Source organism: Molothrus aeneus, chromosome 6, assembly GCF_037042795.1.
Source record: "Molothrus aeneus isolate 106 chromosome 6, BPBGC_Maene_1.0, whole genome shotgun sequence".
NCBI lineage: Eukaryota > Metazoa > Chordata > Aves > Passeriformes > Icteridae > Molothrus > Molothrus aeneus.
This window is the reverse complement of record NC_089651.1, coordinates 17,004,758-17,023,378: the sequence shown is the minus strand read 5'-3', so window position 1 is coordinate 17,023,378 and position 18,621 is coordinate 17,004,758. Positions and strand designations below refer to the sequence as shown.

The following is an 18,621-nucleotide window of genomic DNA, read 5'->3' as shown; positions in this document are numbered from 1 at the left end:
CCTAGAGTGTAAATAGCTGAGGGAAAGTCAGAGCATCCTCTATTTACCTCTGCACCTGCAAAAGAAAACGAAAATGTCTGAAGCCCCACCTTTTAAGAGCCTTGTGAAACAATCTGGGAACTGAGCCAACTTCTACTCTCTCACTATATAAGAGTTGGGAACAGACAGGTATTTCCTCAGAGGCAGGTTGTTCAGTGGTTTCTACTGGACCTCCAGAAGATGGGTAAAGGTGGTGGGACACGAATACCACTATGGATATCAATACTAGCCCTGGTCTTCATACAGATCAAAGGTAGGAAGATTCACTTGCTTGGCATTTTTACTGTTTTAAAGAATTTATAACTTGCTTTGTAGTTTGAAGCATTTTTTACTAGGCTTTGTGAAGTTAATGAACCTGTTACCTCTTTGAAAGATTTTATTTTCTGCTTAAAATACTTTCTTTCCTAAGAAGAGAAAATTAACTCTTTTGAAACTGTCATCCTGTTTTTCTCCAGCTGAAATCTGGAACAGCTCCACTGCATTGAGTGGAACTTTCTCTGAACTTGTATGTCTACAAAAATGCCTCAAGACTTGCATTTAGCTTTTAATATCCACTTTAAGGTGGTATAGCATTTCTAAATGTACAAACCAAAAGGTGCAAAGGTATCTCTAGAAAGGAACAAATCAGTGGAGGAGTATGTCTGCATGAATTATTAAAGACTATTTGTCAGGTGATGATAAAGTATTGAAGAAAGGGAGGATTTTGCTTTAAAATCATCAGGCAATAGGTTTTAAAAATTAATTTACTCTTGCTTATGAAGTTGCATAAAAGCTTAGCACACAGGGTTGGTTTGTAATGGGCTGAAAACAAATGGAACTGCTATAAATATTCTATTCACTTAATAGTCACAGATGGCTGGAGACCCCTTTAATTATTTTTTTTCTTTTTTCATCTGATAATTTCCCTTTAAGTTTAATGTAACAACAATGTTAATTTTAAATGCATTTTAATCTGTCATGCAGATCCTACTGCACGATTTCATATTTTTCCAGCTCCTAGGTAGTCCCACAGTAACTTACGTTAAGAAGTGGTAGTGTCAAAGAATAGCCTATGACAGGACTAGCTGTAGCATTAGTAAAACATGCACTGGCAGCAGGATCTGCAGTGTGTGTGTGGCATGAGACAGAGCAGAGTCACGCAGTTCATGGAGAGAGAAGCAGAAAACTCTCTGAGGCAGGGCACTGAAGGAGCCCAGAAGCACTGAATGGTTCCTACCTTAAAAAGGGACACACGTCCTCTAACCCCAGCTCTTTCCCCAGGAGGGGACTTGCAGAGTTCCCACAGCTCTGCTTTCAGCCTTAGCCCCTTCAGTGGTCTATCCACAGACTGCCCTTGTGAGGTGCAGCAGGGGGTGAACCTCCCCTCGCACTTTTCTCTGGCCCGAATAGTCTTCACCTCAGCCTGCCCTCTGATGAACTCTCACTAAACAGTGAGAGCATTGAAAGCCCATCTGGATAATGCATGCATTCTAATTCTGATGCTGTACTGGAATGGAATGAAAAATGGTTTCTTTGCTTTGGGGCAAAATCAACAGGCACAAATGTATCTATTGGAAAGACCTATTTCCATAGTGTGGCTTTTGCATTTATTTTCCTTCTGTGGCTTATTACAATGAATGCTTGAAACTAGAAAATACAGAGTAACTTTGGCTTTGACAAAGATCAGTCCTCTAACCCTAAAGTGAATTCTTCATGTACAAAAGGGACTTATTTGAAAGCCATCTAGCTAGAAAAAAAGGTTTTACTAATGCTTAAAGTACAGAGTGATCATAAAACCTAAGAAATTTAGGTCTTTTATCTGAAAAGCTTCTAAGGGAATCCAGGGGTATACTGTGACAGAACAAGGACCTGCTCAAATCACCACAGGCATGTTTTTGATGGCTTCCCTGCAGTAATTTATTACCCAAAAAATTAAAAAAGGAAAAGGCTGAAGGAGTGGTGTTTGGCCATCATTGCATGTAGCATGGGTCCTGATGCATTTCTGGCCTCTTGTACATAAATGTGTCTTTGATTTTTGATATACGGAATGATGCACATTTAAACAGATATAATTGAGACATTATGAGGGGATTCAAGAAAATTAGACATTCACATTTCCTTTACTACTCTTCTTGATCCAGTTCAAGCCCAGGGTGGTGAACAACCAACAAAATCAGAGTATGTTTCTCCATCTCTCCTGCAGCGACAAAAATGTAGGTATTTTTATGCTGATCTCTTTGTAAGGTTTTTTGTGAATAAAGGTGGTAAACAGTAAGATTACGAGAATATTTTGATTCCTAGCTACACACATACCACACACAATAAAAGAGAAACCCTCTGTAAAATATATCCAGTTTTCAGACAAGCTCTGACTGCTCTAAACTTGGGAATTTCCTCTGAGATCTGGCCCAGTGGATCTGCTCTACTGATATTATACAGTTATCTAATCTTTGACTTCACAAAAGGTACATAATTTATATCTAAAAGTGTACTTTCAGAAGAGGTGTGTGTTTACATACATATCACAAAGGTACTTGATAGTAGGTAATTAAAGGCACATTTTTTTACACTATGTCAAGATGACTGCATCACTCACAAGAGAATAAGAAAGCTGTAACTACCTTAAGCATTAGAATAATTAAGTGCTACAAGATCCTGCATGAAACATAACTGGACAGTGCAAAATAAGGGTGGAAGGATCCAAAGCTGATGGTTGTATTAGTAATGACAGGCTGAAATAATTGATCATTAAGTCTGCCCTGCAAAATGTGTGCCACAGGTTATTTAAAAATATCTGTTGTAATCAGTACTACAATACAGTTCTCTGAGGATCATATTGCTCCTTTTGAGTTCAGAGTATCAGGCCCAGCATCAGATGGGAGTCTTGAACAAATGGTGGAAGAAAGTAGTACAGTCTGTGCAATTTAGCTGTTAGTGAAATTTATAGAAAGACAGAATACAAAGCATTGTGTAAAAACCACCAATAAAACCTTGTGGAAACTTTCCACTAGAGCGTAACTAGTAGTAGGAAATATTCACTAAAAAGACTAGGCAATCTCTACCCATATTCTAGGAATTCAGAAAAGATTAAACCTGGCCATTTTTTCTCCTTTCTATTTTTTACCAGCTTTCAAATCCCAAGGAGTGACAATCATTCCACCTTTTCCAAATGCACTGAAAGTAAAGGGTAAGTTAAGCAATGTCATGGCTCAGATATCTGTGCCCTTGTTAATGACAAAGAGCATGGAGTGACTGAAAAAAAAAAATCAATAAATTGTGTAAGAACCTTTAGCATCATAAACCAAAAAATTAACAGAGAATTAATTAATCAGGTAACAGAGATAATCTAAATGTGAATCCAGTGCTTTTGACTCACTGCTCTATGATGCAGCTGTAAGAAAAAAATTTAATATATACATTTAAACATGTATACCTATTGTACATGTTTTTCCCTGGTATTATATGTTTCCAGTAAAGAGAGGAAAATACTAGTGTGCTGAAAACTGTTGAGACACCTTATCCAAGGAAGAGGGTACAATTCAAGCAGGCTGAGAGTAAATGTGGAAAGGGATGGGGAAGATAAGGGATTATAGAGAGTATCCTTGCAAGGAAAGGAAGACTGAAAAGAAAGAAGAGCTTTCTAAAATGGGCTGGGAGAGGAGTAGGGAGGTGGAACCCCTTCAAGGTGAAGTGTAATTTTGGCACAAGAACAACCAAGGACATGGGATATATGGGACAGGAATATGTTTCAGATGATGTTGACAAAAGTCTTCCAGCCATTTAGAAGTTGTGGGTACGAGTGGGCTTCCCAAGTAGGAGTATCAGCTAGTTTTAAACTAGCTTTTATATGGTTTTATGGTGAAACTTGAAGACTCCATACATTTAGGAAAGGATATATGGCATAGGGCAGTAATCAGAACTAGAGCACTGGATCTAGTGACCCCAGAGGTCTCTTTTGATCCTAGTCCCTATATCCCTATGCAAAACTGATTAAGCACAAAAAGCAACTGAAATAAATAAATAATGACAAACAAATAGCTTGACAAAACAGAAAAAAAGATGAGCTTTTTGGAAAGACACTGGTGAAAGAAGCAGGAGGGATAAAACATCTACACAGAGGGTATTACAAAAAAACTACAGAAAATTCTTATTGCTTATTTTGAATCCACAGCTGGCAACCCCTATCACAATGGCCGTGTTTGCAGCACATGGGGTAACTTCCACTTCAAGACCTTTGATGGGGACATCTTTTACTTCCCTGGGGTCTGCAATTACATCTTTGCATCCAACTGCAAGTCTTCCTATGAGGACTTCAACATCCAGATTAGGCGTGCAATGGTGGAAAATGCTACTGTGATCACTCACGTCATCATGAAGCTGGAAGGAGTAGTGATCGAACTGACCCCCAGCTCTGTCCTGCTCGACAACAAACTGTATGTTCCTACTTTGTTCCCAGTGGGCTCTTTGAGCAAGTGTCCCTTTCCCTCATTTCATCATTGCTCCCAAGCAGTGGGGGGGCTCGGGTCCTTCCTGAGGTAGTAACAAAAACAAAGGAGGGCTTGACAGCAAGTTAAGTGTCACTTGTGCAGATTATCCCCATGGCTGTTTTGTTCAGATGAGCTGTATCCAATATGCTGTCCCACTGCTACAATAGTGTATGTATGCAATTAAATCTATGAGCTGCATTCTTTACACCCTTGGAGTTAGTAGTTTCCATTAATTTTACCATGGCAGAATCTCTACAAGGAATTTTTGACAGCTTTTGTTCTTGTACTGAACAGTGTGCAGTAGAGCAGTGACTGCTCTTCAGCTTGTACCTGAATTAATTTAAAATTATCTGTTCTGCAAACTTGCTATCTATGTAGTAATTATAGCACTGACTTTGGCATAGGGTGTGAAACCTACCCAAAATGCCAGGTAAATATTTGGGCAGCTATCCCACAGTGAGTTGTCTGCTATGGCAGCTATGTACAGTGAACTGGTCTAAAGGTTATCTTGGGTACAGCTTCCTGAATGGCACTCATGCCACAGAAAGCCTGGAGTCTATCCCTTTATTAGCAAATGCTTCAAGGAGTAAATAGCAATATCCTGAAGCACACTGGCTGCAAAACAGAGCCTCCCAGCACTTTTTTGAAAAATACAACCACAGACCTATGCTAACATTTTACCCAGCAAAACACCCTTAATGGAAAAGCCAAAAGGAACAACAGGGAAAGTAAGGCTGATCCATTTGCACAATGAGAGGCAATGCATAGGAAATGGACAAAATATTAAAAACCTGTGTTGTCTGTAGTAGTTACTGCTCTAATTTCTTCACAGATACGTGTTGAAAATTCTCAAAGAGAATGAGACAGGATATCATTGTGAACATTCAATGGATATTCTGTCCCTACCCCTGCTGACTTATGATGATCTTTCCCCAGGGTCCAGATGCCCTACAGCCATATGGGAGTCTTTATAGAGAGAAGTAACAACTATTTGAAAGTTTCTGCCAAGTTGGGACTGACCTTCCTTTGGAATGGACAAGATGCCCTCCTGGTAAGAAGACATTCAAAACACAGCAAAAAGTCTGTATTTTGAAAATAGTCTGCTTACACCTTTGCAGTATTACAGCCAGGCAGGCATTAGTTACTTCTGGATTTGTGTCCATTTTTAGTGTCTTGTTCTGTCTTCTCTCAAATTCCCACTTTTTCCCCACCAAGCTCAGCTCAGAAGCAATAAGCAGTACTGGTATAGGCTGTGATCCTAACCATCAAGAATCAAGACTGTCATTTCTATAAACTTCCTTCCTTTTTTTTTTTTTTTTTTTAAGGTGGAACTAGATAAAAAATATGCCAATCAAACTTGTGGACTTTGTGGGGACTTCAATGGAATTCCAGTCAGCAATGAATTTATTTCAGGGAGTAAGTAATAATAAGCATTATTAAGTACTGGTGCTTTCTTTTTCTTCTTCATGTATTCCTATGATGTCATTTGTGCAAAGTCGGGACTTTGAGATGTAATTAGACTACTTCCATCACTGTTAGATATTTTAAGACCTGCCACATAAAAATTTCTACTTGTTTTCAGTAGTTAGGATCCAGTTTTTTATATATACTGTTCATATTTCCCCCTTCATATTTTAGTGATATATATATATATATAAAATATTTATTTATATTATATATTATTTGGTAATATGACTGTTCATGTCATAGCAGGTAGTGTTACAAAAGAAAATAACTCCATGCAAAATTTAGTAAGCATTATTCTAATATTTGAACTGTTTTTTACAGAGACAAAACTGACCCCCATACAGTTTGGTAATAGGCAGAAGATGGATGGACCCACAGAGCAATGTGATGATCCTATTCCTCCTACTTCTCTGATGAACTGCTCAAGAGAATTTGTAAGAACATCTCTCAAAATTTGTTTTCTCACTATGAATACATTCTCTGTCCTTGGAAAAAACTTTTTAGAAGAGAGAAAAAAATAGAGCATGAATATGACTCAGCTGTAGGTCTCAAAAGAAAAATATTCTTAATTTCATATTGAATTCTTTGCTAAGGTGAATGCCAAAAATTTGCATTCCCCTTCTACAAGAAGACTGCATATTTTCCTGAAAGAGAAAATTACTGAGGATATCTTTATATTAAAAAATTATATAATGCTTGGGAAGTGACCTGAGTTGAGGGTAACTAAGGATATGGAAGCTACTAGAGTTATTCAATGAAGTTCCATGTGGTTTTGCCCTATTGTTATATTTTTCCTTAAATATCAGCTTATGGATACTGTTGGAAGGGTTTCTGGACCAGATCAATCTTTGATTTTTTTTTTTTTTCTGCTCCATGCCTTAAATAATTATTTTCATATGTTCTTAACACTTTGTTTACCTTCTCTCTTTTCCTTCCTAGGCCTCTATCTGTGAGACAGTATTGACCAGCAAAGCATTTACAAGTTGTAACATGCTTGTGAATGTCCAGGACTACATTGAAACTTGCATACAAGACCTGTGCCACTGTGACAGCTCTATGGCTGACTTCTGCATGTGCAACACCTTTGCTGAGTACTCCCGGCAGTGTGCTCATGCAGGTGGACAGCCCCAGAACTGGAGAACCTCAGACCTGTGCCGTGAGTATCTCGGGAAGGGACCTCCACCTGTGCTTACACATCTAGCAAACTTCACATATGTGAGGTTTTTTTCCTGAAGAAGACAGTTTAAAATTGCATGCACTTATAATGAAATCAGTTTTTACCTGGTCACACACAAGACTTTGGGAATATGGAAGATTAGGGGGTTTTCAATATGAATCAGAAAATCTAAAATGTTTCAGCCTCTGCTTGGATCAGGATACCCTGTCATAGCTTGACAGAAAACAACCTAAATTGCAAAAAAAAAAAAAATGTTTTCTCCAGCTTTTAAATGAAAAGTCAGCTTTATAATACTCTTTTTACTTTTAGCCAAATCATGTCCATTCAACATGCAATACCATGAGTGTGGCTCTCCCTGCTCCGATACGTGCAGCAACCCGGAACGATCTGCACTTTGTGAAGATCACTGTACAGATGGCTGTGTCTGTCCTCCAGGCAAGCTCATTTCCTGCTCTTTTCTCATACCAACCACCCTAGAGTACTCACCTGTACACATTTAATAACTTTCTTACTCTGGATCATTCCCATCACATCATCAGCGTGATTATCATGGAAGTAATTGCTACATTTCTCCCCTGGATGCACTATTTCTATTCAAATTACTAAATATGGCCTTTTAAACAACAAATATTCCTTATATATATACTTTTTATGTATATATATAAAATCACTGAACTTAGAATAAGATAATTTGCTCCTAACAACAGCAGAGTCTTCTATTCTCAGCATTCAAACTCAGTTCACAGAAAGTATAAAATGTTTAAGCAGATTTTGCATGCAATCATAACTCCTGCTGCTAGCAAAGCTACATCTGGTTCCACAAATGACCAAATCCTTCTTGTCAAGTGTTATATGTTTAAACAACAAGGAGTTGACAAAGCACTAGGCAGTGTGTTAGATCTGGTCCTTCAGAGAATTATACACAAGAACTGCATATCAGTACAAGACAGATGTATTCTTTGTGCATACTTCTGTGTGTAACTTTTTGTTGCTGTTGTGACTGTATATCACAGGAGCGTCACCCCTTGCAGCTGTTCTGCCCATCCCCATGATGTCTCACAGAATTCACCATCACTTGTTTGTGTAGTAGCATTGACTTCTCTAAGGCAATCCTCTGTCTCTGGGCATAGAAATACTTACTGTACAGATATGTCCCTGGGCAGTCTTATAAATGATTCATCTATTTCAGCTCATTACCTAATAGTTTTAATCCTAATTCCATTCTAATGAAATCCATAACAGAAAGGGATTTTCCTAGAGGTCCCTTTTGATCACGCTAAGATTTTTAAATAGATTTCAATGGAATATAGCCCTTCAATCTCCACATAGCTTGCATTCTATTATTTTAAAGCACAGCAGAAACAGTACATAGTCTCAGGCATCTGCTAGATATGTGTTCAAAGGCAAGTTCTGCAGTGCACAGAATAAATAACAGACCCTTTCTTTCCCTAGGAATGGTATTTGATGATGTTAATGGTGCCGGCTGCATTCCCCGCAGAGAATGCCACTGTACCTATGAAGGTGAAACTTATGCTCCTGGTGCCTCCTTCTCATCTAAATGCAGATCATGGTAATATTTTCTCACTTTCTGTTTTTTTGGGGTTTTTTTTGGTTTTGAGTTGGGGGTTTTTTGTGCATGAGCTGAATATTTACTGATTTCCCCCTAAAAAACAAATGAGCAACTACTTACCAATTGAAGTTCCATAATTACACTGCTTTAGAGGTTGCTTTGATGTCTGTTTTCCCTTCACACTTGGAACAAAAATTTGAGTTTTTGAACACCTGTTCAATTTCAAGAAATACCAGTGAAGGGAGATAATCAAAGTCAAGTACCAGAGGTGTTTAAAAATGTGAATTAGTGCTATACCTTTGCAGCCCTACAGTGTAATGCAAATGTGCTCATATAAATATTATGGAGATCATGACATTTGGGGGCATGTTCCATTTAGTGTGGGAGTTCACATTTGAGGGGCATGTTTGACAAATATATATTTTTTTATTATCCCTATAATTACTGAAGTATTACTGCATAAGTGTATGCAACTGCACCTGCGTATTTATTTATTTTCCAATAAATACTTAAAATATTTGACATGGATTACAAGTTCACCAGGACTGAATTCTGTCCAAAGATTGGAAATGAACAACAATATATATAGAAAGTTATCACCTTAACGTAAATGTGCCTGCCCCATATTTGTCTGAGATTTCTAAGCAATACTGCTTTCTTTGACAGTGTGATCAGTGTTTCAAGAGGAAAACTAGGATATCATCTGCTCTTATTGCCTTTTTATTTTGTTTGCACTTGCATTACTCTGATTTTACTGAATGCTTCCTTCATTTCAGTACCTGTATTGGAGGTGAATGGTCTTGTGTCACTCAGTCGTGCCCTGGGACTTGCAGTATTGAAGGAGGTTCCCACATTTCAACATTTGATGAGAAATACTATTCCTTCTTTGGAGACTGTAGTTATGTCCTAACCAAGGTAAAAATGAGTCACAATCCTTACTAAAGGAAAACGTTTTTATTGCATATAATGTTTTTTGATGAAAACTTCTGGCAAACACATCAGTTTTCTGAGTCATTGAGGGTTAACATGATTATAGGGTTAACACCCTTAAATGGATTTCAGGGGCTTTTCTGTTAGGGTTATGCTAAATAATATTGTAGTATTTTTGTGGGTTTTGATAATTTTTTAGGATTTGCACTGAGTTTTTATTAGATTTCATAACCCTAGGTGTATTCATTGTTTATTTTTACTGAATGACTAAACTATTTTCATAAGGACTTCATATTAAATAAAATCTGTTATCGACATGATCGATCTGAATGTTACCAAGCAAAAGAATCATAAAATCTTAGAAATGAGCTGGAATGAGATGATTTAGAAATCTTATCCAAAAGTTTCAATGATTAAAATCATTGAAACTTTTGGATAAGATTCACAAGCACTGCCTTGATGCACAATGGCAGCATAGGTCAGACTTACACATTAAACTCCTCCTTTTGGTGCCAACATGTAAAATTAGATTCTCAGGGTCTCTGGAGGCAGAGGAAAACCCCTGATTTGTACAAAAAGCCCCAAAATGTAATACTGAATTTCTAGATTGCTATAATTATGCATCTCAGCTGTCCTCAATTTAGTCTTCAATATGCCAAAAAAAGTGATAAGACACATTCAGAATCACAGCCTTCTCTGAGTCTTTCCCTCTTGTGTTTTGGCCATTAGGCACACTTTGAAGATGAACACAGTCCTATGAAAATCAGAACTGAGTAGAAATCTGAACCTTTATGCATTAACTTCCTGAATAATAATTTTAGTTTCATTTTCTATGAGAGGATATTTAAAGAATGTACAAATCACCAGGGTCTTACATTGGAAACAATCTTTTGTCCCTCTGGTAAACCTCATAAGCAGTGGGCAAGAAAAGCACTCCTCCTTCTGCTCTAGCATACTAAACAGGTATTGCCTATACATTAGGAACTCGTCTTGCTAATGCATGAGGAAATTTTAATGTTCAGATTAGCTTTACTAAGAATTTCATTTGCATGTGATTTTTTTTTTAATATAACTATTTCAATATAGAAAATCCTTTTAACAATATCTTTGGTTTTCTTCTCAAGCTCTGTGACAGCAATGAATTCACAGTGTTGGGGGACATCCACAAGTGTGGCCTGACTGACACTGAGACGTGCCTCAAGGGTGTAGCCATCAGCCTAAACGGAGGACAAACGGTGAGCAGCAGATGTACACACCTGACATCCTACAGGGATGTTCTCTAAGATTAACAGACAAGGCAAATGACACCTAACAGCACAGACAAGAAATTTGCACTGCCTTTTTGTTTTATCAAATTTGAACATTATTCTTAATTTTTCTTGTAGTAAAGTAAGCACATTAGAAGAGAAGATCTTATTAGCTTTCTGTTATTTAGATAAATTCTGGTTTTTGCTCTCTTGGACAGTTAGTGGAACACAGCAATAAAGATTACAGAAATAGTACAGGAATCAGAATGTCATCATAGTCCTGCTCCATTTTTTTCCCTTTATCTTGAGTAGTATTGGATAGGAAACATTTGGAAAGTATTTAACTTATCTGCTTGATAATAATTGTCTTTTCTTGTGGACAGAACATTATGATCCAGCCTTCTGGGAGTGTATTTGTGAATATGATCTACACACAGTTACCATTCTCAGCAGGTAAGTTCCTTTGAAAAACTTCTATTTCTCATTTTTCTTTTAAAATGTTATTACATGAGTTAAACTAAAAATAAATTCTACCTATGGTTACACTGCAGCAAACCCAGAGCACTGCCATAGAGCACTATCTCCCATTTTTATGTAATAGGATTTGCCTATTCAACACTAATAACTTCAGTAAGATCATTGTTTATATTTAGCAACATCTAATTAGTTCAAGCAAATTGTGTTATTTCACACTTTCAGATCCAAACATTGTCATAAGAGAGGAAAGAAAAATTCTGATATGCAACGGGACTCCAATTTCTCAAGTCATTAGTTCTGTGTTCCCCCTGTCCTTGTTCTGAAAGCACATTCATCACTGAAGTTTCTCACATGCTGGTTCTTCTCAAACACTACTGCACCTGAACACAAATCAAACCATGAATGGACAGAATAGGTCCAGACTCCATTGGACTCTTCAAATAAGTAGTGCTATAGCGAAGGCAACTTTTTAAATAACAACAGAAGTGTGTGTTCTTCCCTCATTTTAAAACACCTGACAGAAAGTGGAGGTTTTGTATACATTTGTTGCTTAGGTGTTTAGGTTAGACTGTTTTGGTGCTGGATTTGAAATCCTGTAAGGATTATTTTCCCCCCAGTTCTTCAGAAGCTTGGATCATATCAAACACAGCTGTAGAATTCCTCTATTATATTGTTCCTGTAATGAACGATTATTTTCAACTGCTCATCTCCAATGAAATTATAACTATTTTTTTTCCTTATATCCCTAGCAAATGTCACCATCTTCAGGCCTTCATCTTTCTTCATAATTCTGCAAACAACTTTTGGTCTTCAGCTACAGGTTCAACTTGTGCCTTTAATGCAAGTTTTTATAGACTTGGACCCATCACATAAAGGGCAGACCTGTGGTGAGTGACCTTGTCCTAACAAGTGCCTTCACCAGCACCTGTCATCCTGTAGGAGACTTGCACAGACCATCTGCTTCCTTCCAGGTCTCTGTGGAAACTTCAATGATGTACAGACAGATGATTTCAAAACCACCAGTGGTGTGATAGAGGGCACTTCAGCTGCCTTTGGCAATACTTGGAAAACTCGGGCTGATTGTCCTGATGCCAAAAATACCTTTGAGGACCCCTGCACTGTCAGCATACAAAATGGTAAGCTCAGCAATCTCTTCTATTCTCCTTTCAAATGCAAAGATGGAATAAGCTGATCAACTACCAAGCATTTAGCCAAGATAACAGAACTATTTGCACATGCACACAATTTTCCTCAGTTGATCCAAAGGAATATATCTGAAGATCCAAAATATTTCACTAGTTATTAATTAATGGAAGACTTCTAGTATCAAGACAGCAAGTCAACTTACCTAAGGGAAACTAGAACCATACAGCATATTAGGGATTCATTCCTGGAAATGACTAATTGTCGCAGCTGTGCCTGGCCCCTCTGAAGGTTGTAGTACTTCCACTGTTAAACTAAGAACCAGACTTACAGTTCAGAGACTGAAAGCATTCAAGCTGCACTTCAGCCAACAAAATACATAATTCTTGAGTATTCACCAGCTACTTTTCTGTTTTCTGAGATGAACTAGCATAGTTTTAATTTACAGTGTGAACCTTCCTTTTTAAAATTCAGCTAGGGGTATCTTTAGCCTATTCCATGACAATTATCATGAATTAGAAAACATTCAGTTTATGAAGAGTTCATACTTCTACCTAGAGGAAGTGAAAGACTGTGTGCCTCAGCTAATGCAGAGCTTAATTATATTGTAATGTTAAGCTTCTGTAATTTCTCTGGAGGAGGTATAGTTATGTTGAGACAAGAGTTTTGCAAATGCACTGCCACAGAAATCCTTACCATGTTTTCAATTCACAGACCAGTATGCTCAGCACTGGTGTGGACTGCTCTCTGACACCACGGGACCTTTTGCTGAATGTCACTCAACAGTGAATCCAGAAGTTTACCATAAGGTATTTGGCTCTAACTCAATCCATCCAATATAGGAGAAAAAGACTCAGATTTCTGATACTAACACCTGAGAGAGTAGCTTGCCTGTTGTGAGGGGATGAATTCATAGTTCTTTAAAAGCCAAGCGTTCATTCTTATCTATACAATATGAAATTTCTTCCTTTGTGAAACTATCTTTCTATTCCCTGGAGGTTAAGCATACAGGTGTATTCCTCCTGCACCTATTTTTAGGCATAAATTTAAAGACTAAGTTAGGAGTTTGGATTTCCTATCAAAGGATAAAAATTGTCCCTTCTGAGCGATATAACGCAAGCTTTAGCCAGAGTCTTAACTGGCACTTTAATTTCTCTGAACTGCTCTCAGAAGGCTTTTGCATATATGCAAGGACAAGGCAAGCAATGTGCATAAAAAGCAACAATGAGAATTAGACAAGATGTGAATGAAAATGTTCTAGGAATTCAAGGTGATGAAACCCTGTACCAGAGTCCCTGGGTACTTTAAAAAACCTTCCTGTTATTGGAAATTTGTAAGATTATGCTCAATAAACATAATCTGGAATTAATAATATTGTATTATCCCTGCTCAGCATAGAAACCCATCAAATAACTTGTATTCTTTGTTCCTCTGCTGCAGAGAGCCCAGGCTCCTAGGCAAAAGCTCCAAAAGCTGGGTGGCATCAAATAATCTCTATTTATTCTAAATATATATGGCACAATGGCAACAAATTTGAAGTAGTTGGAAAACTGCCAACATGTGAAAAAATAAAAAGAAAAAATAGCTCAAAATAGTGGACCTCTAATTACTCTTTTTTTCACATAAATAATCTCTTTTGAAAGAGCTCAATGAAAATCAGGCTTATACATGTGGATTACTCTCTCTTTAACCTCTAATGAACATAACACACTTAAAAAACTGCAGCATTCCATGGTTTTGACATGACATTCTGGTGATCATATTATCCTCTGTTCCTAGACCTGTATGTTTGACACGTGTAACTGTGAGAAGAGTGAGGACTGCATGTGTGCTGCCCTTTCCAGCTATGTCAGAGCCTGTGCTGCTAAAGGAGTTATTCTCACTGGATGGAGGAGCAAAGCCTGCAGTAAGTTTTACATCCCTTTGCCTTTTGAAAATGGTCACCCAGAAGGCCCCACACAGGAGCTCTCAGGGATTCCACAATAAACTGTGTTAAACTGGGGTTTAAGTGTAGCATTGACTTTCAAGAAGCTGAGTAGGAAAGGAATGCTATAAAAGACAGCAAACAAGGAGAAATGTTAAAAACAGGCTTTGTTAGATTACTTGCTCAGAACCATCAGAAAAAACCTGAAGAGCAATACCTTTGCAATAGGAATAAAATAAGTAGGGTGTTTCTCAACTTATTTTGACAAAAAGTATAAAAACATACAGGAAGAAACATACTGTGTCATAATATAATCAAACTTTGTTCTTTTTTTTTAACATGGGTAAATGTATGACACATTTATAAGGGAAAATTTTGCTCTAGTACTACAAAAAATTACACTGCTGGGGACATCAGTAAAGTATGTGTACATAAAATGCCACGTTTATCATACATACTTTATCTCAAATACTTTATACCTATGTTGATTCTTGAATGAACAACAAATGTGACTCACCTTCTTGCTCTCAAGCAAAATACACCACCTTGTGTCCGAAGTCCTTGAAGTACACCTACAGTGTCAATTCCTGTCAGCCCACCTGCCGTGCTCTGAGTGAGCCTGATGTCACATGCAGCATCAAGTTTGTCCCAGTTGATGGCTGTACCTGCATAAATGGAACCTACATGGATGACAGTGGCAAATGTGTGCCTGCTTCTAGCTGTCCTTGTTACTACAAAGGAACGCCTCTGTCTTCTGGAGAAGTTGTTCATGATAATGGTGTTGTCTGGTAAGAGATTTGTAAAAAAAAAAAAGTGAAGAATTGGATATAGGCAGTCGTGAAACTATATAAATGTCACGAAATCCAATCAAAATGATTTCTATAACAAAAATTTTCAATTAAAAAATCACAGCTTCCTAAATTCTTAGGGCTACCCATGTTTGGAAGATTGTAAATAAATAACTATAGGAATTCAACAAACAGTCCTGTGGTGGGTCAGCCTTTCCTAACAGCCAAACTCCCATCTTGTCCCTTTCTCTCTGCCTCCCTTCCTCCCTTGCCTCCACACATACTTTTCTTACCCATGACTGGAAAAGGCTTGTTCCATGGTGAAAGATGCCTGATAATCCTGTTACAGATTATTCCCATTATATGGAAATCTGAACTATTCTGAAGGACAGCTTTAAACCAGGCATATAGACAGAAAAAACATTTAATTATATGGAATCTACTTGTATTTTGTTCTACTCTAATATAGAATATTAATATTTTTAAATGTGGAAACTATTTATAAAGGACACATTTTATTTGTTTTATCGCACAGTAATTTTCCATTATTTCAAGTTCATTGGGAAATAGGCTGAAACTTAACAAGAAAAAATTTTAAAATATCCATTCCCTGCTTTTTATAGCACTTGTGCCTATGGAAAGCTGAGCTGCATTGGAGAGAAGCCTGAACCAGGTAACATATCACTTAAGATTTTCTTTAACTCTCCCTTTCTACCATCACTCTTTTAATTTCTTTATTCTCCTCATAGTGATGCAAATTGTACAAGTCTGAAATCAACCAAGAAAATTAACTGAGGTCTTCTGTAATGTAGAGGACATTCTCAAAATATAAAGAAACACTGTCTTACCTTTCAGATGGCTGAAACAAGTTAGAACCCCCTGGGTTACCAGGGTAAAAGGATACTTAGTCACCTCACTCAGTGTGAGAGGAAAACTATTCACATTTTAATTAAAATGTAAAAGCAAAAAACCCCAAAGCAACCAAAGAAAAAAAAAGCCCAAACAAGTAAACAAGGATATTTGTTATCCTGCTTTGTTCTGTTTTTCTGAAAGGAAGAGTTTCATGAAGCTAAATAAAAATTCATTTTATTGAGTAGTCCAAGCATAATCACAAAAACCACGTGAATATGAGATCAAAACATTATTTGGTTTCTCTCTCACTACATGCATCACATTAAGGTACACATAATTCACAAAGGAGTATTTCCATTTTTTCTTGGAAACACAAAGATACAAATGCATGATTGGTCTCACATTTCTCATGGCTTTTTCTCTCTTTCAGTCTGTGTGCCTCCTATGGTTTATGTTGACTGTGGCAATGTCACTGCAAATGTGGTAGGAGCAGGATGCCAGAAGAGTTGTCAGACTCTAGATATGGAATGTGTAAGTACAGACTCTTTATACCTAGTTGAAAATATATTAATCAAGATATCTCTTACAATTACCAGCTACAGCTGGACTCTTCCACCAGGGGAATGTTTCAAGACATGTTTTCTTTATGGTCCTTACAGTACAAAACTCACTGTGTCTCTGGCTGCGTATGTCCTCATGATCAAGTGTTGGATGGCAAAGGTGGCTGCATTGCTCCAGAAGACTGTCCATGTATTCACAACGGGAATTCCTACAGTCCAGGAGAATCAATCAGAGTTGGCTGTAACAACTGGTAAGAGCATATTGAAAAATAATATTTTGGAAATAAAAAAATAGAACAGCTTAAGATCTAAGCAAATAACATAATTTCACTCTAGCAGTATCAAGATTTCTAGGAAGGAATCCTGCAGAAAACAATGCACTTAGTGCCTAAAAAGTAAGCTCTGTCTATTTTTCTCAATGGCACAGCCCAGAAATTGCAAGTTGTCAGAAAAACACCATGGTTTTGATGTTGTCATGTTCATTCAAGTCAAAAAATCTTCTTTCTTCCAAGGAAATCCTTCCATTTCAATAGATCCAACAGGATCTGGAAATGTGAAAGAATTGGTGTCTTCTGATACAGTTGATTCATTACATTAAGTAACCCAGTCTTTGCATAAATTCCAATAGTTCTTGAGCTATGTTGCATTTTTGAGAATAAGCAAACCTCATTTTTTCATTAGAATCTTAACACACATTAAAATACAGAAATGTACCTATATTTATATTGTGTATTTGTCTAGTTTTTACATTTGGAGTGCTTTTTGTCTTGTTTAGTACATGTAGAAACAGAAAATGGCAATGCTCTGAGGAACCCTGCCTGGAAACATGTTCTGTTTATGGAGATGGGCATTATACCACCTTTGATGGCAAACGCTTTGATTTTGAAGGAGACTGTGAATATGTTCTGGTCCAGGTAACAGAGTCTTGCCTAGATTTTTGCTCTAAATACCTTTGCTCTAAATACCTTCAATATAGTAAAGAGTGAATATCATTCTCCTGTTTCAGAACTACTGCGGTCAACAAGCTATGAACCAGGGAACCTTCAGAGTCATCACTGAGAACATTCCATGTGGCACTACAGGAACTACCTGCTCTAAGTCTATTAAAGTTTTCCTGGGTGTAAGTATTTTCTTTTAGTTGTGCCAGAAGGATGGAACAAGCTGTCCTAGATAGACTGCATAGGAGAAGTGGCCTCCAACATAATGAAAATGTCACTAGACTCTTTTTTGCTTTCTGCTCTAGAAAGCAGAGGTGGGAAATCTACAAAGAAATTTCTTAACCTGAGGTTGTTGAATAGGATCCTCTTGATGATATTATTTCAAGAAGTTACTGTCAATATATACAGCTACAAAATAGTGACTTTTTAAATTGGCCTCTAACTTTTTCTTCTCCTGTCTTAGAACTATGAGCTGGTACTCAGTGATGGACACTCTGATGTCATCCAGAGGACACCTGGAGGAAAAATGCCATTCCAAGTCCGTTCCATGGGCATCTACCTGGTGGTTGATACTACTGTTGGTCTGATACTCATGTGGGACAAGAAAACCAGTATATTCATCAAACTTAGTCCCAGCTTTCAGGTATACTTTAAAAGTGAAAACATGAATAAAATTACTTCTGTAACATAGTCATATTATCTCTCAAAGAAAGAGGGTGGAAATTCAGGCTGTAAACCAGAAGAGCAGAAATCACATATTATCCTTGTTGTGTTGACTTAAATTGTGTACTATGCATTATCCTTAAATTACATTATTCAGCAATGGCATAACAGCAGCTTTATCAGCAGCTTTCTTCAGGGAAAACCCTCACTGAAGAGACATATTTAGGATCAGCTAAAACTAAATAGCTCAGTACTTAGAACAAAACCATCAGTCTACTTCTTCTTTCTAACAACTAGCTAGAGACATCTCTTCCTGAAAAGTGTTTTATGAAAATGTCCAACACTGTTACTAAATAGGCATTAATAATCTTATATAAGAT

The 18,621-nt window shown here is 37.3% G+C and overlaps 1 protein-coding gene across 1 annotated transcript in view; it reads left to right on the top strand.

The window, feature by feature from the left end:
- The first annotated feature begins 219 nt into the window (after positions 1-219).
- Positions 220-18,621, top strand: part of MUC5AC (mucin 5AC, oligomeric mucus/gel-forming) — a 45,546-nt gene continuing 27,144 nt past the window's right edge. Inside the window, exons 1-23 of the mRNA XM_066552529.1 lie at positions 220-292; positions 3,146-3,205; positions 4,190-4,451; positions 5,442-5,556; positions 5,831-5,921; positions 6,294-6,406; positions 6,912-7,128; positions 7,459-7,584; positions 8,602-8,719; positions 9,496-9,634; positions 10,774-10,884; positions 11,280-11,349; positions 12,123-12,260; positions 12,345-12,509; positions 13,231-13,325; positions 14,296-14,422; positions 14,973-15,228; positions 15,852-15,901; positions 16,511-16,611; positions 16,740-16,891; positions 17,416-17,554; positions 17,647-17,760; positions 18,042-18,221. Of these exons, the coding sequence (XP_066408626.1) occupies positions 220-292; positions 3,146-3,205; positions 4,190-4,451; positions 5,442-5,556; positions 5,831-5,921; positions 6,294-6,406; positions 6,912-7,128; positions 7,459-7,584; positions 8,602-8,719; positions 9,496-9,634; positions 10,774-10,884; positions 11,280-11,349; positions 12,123-12,260; positions 12,345-12,509; positions 13,231-13,325; positions 14,296-14,422; positions 14,973-15,228; positions 15,852-15,901; positions 16,511-16,611; positions 16,740-16,891; positions 17,416-17,554; positions 17,647-17,760; positions 18,042-18,221 (3,012 nt within the window). The remainder of the gene's footprint in view (positions 293-3,145; positions 3,206-4,189; positions 4,452-5,441; positions 5,557-5,830; positions 5,922-6,293; positions 6,407-6,911; positions 7,129-7,458; positions 7,585-8,601; positions 8,720-9,495; positions 9,635-10,773; positions 10,885-11,279; positions 11,350-12,122; positions 12,261-12,344; positions 12,510-13,230; positions 13,326-14,295; positions 14,423-14,972; positions 15,229-15,851; positions 15,902-16,510; positions 16,612-16,739; positions 16,892-17,415; positions 17,555-17,646; positions 17,761-18,041; positions 18,222-18,621) is intronic.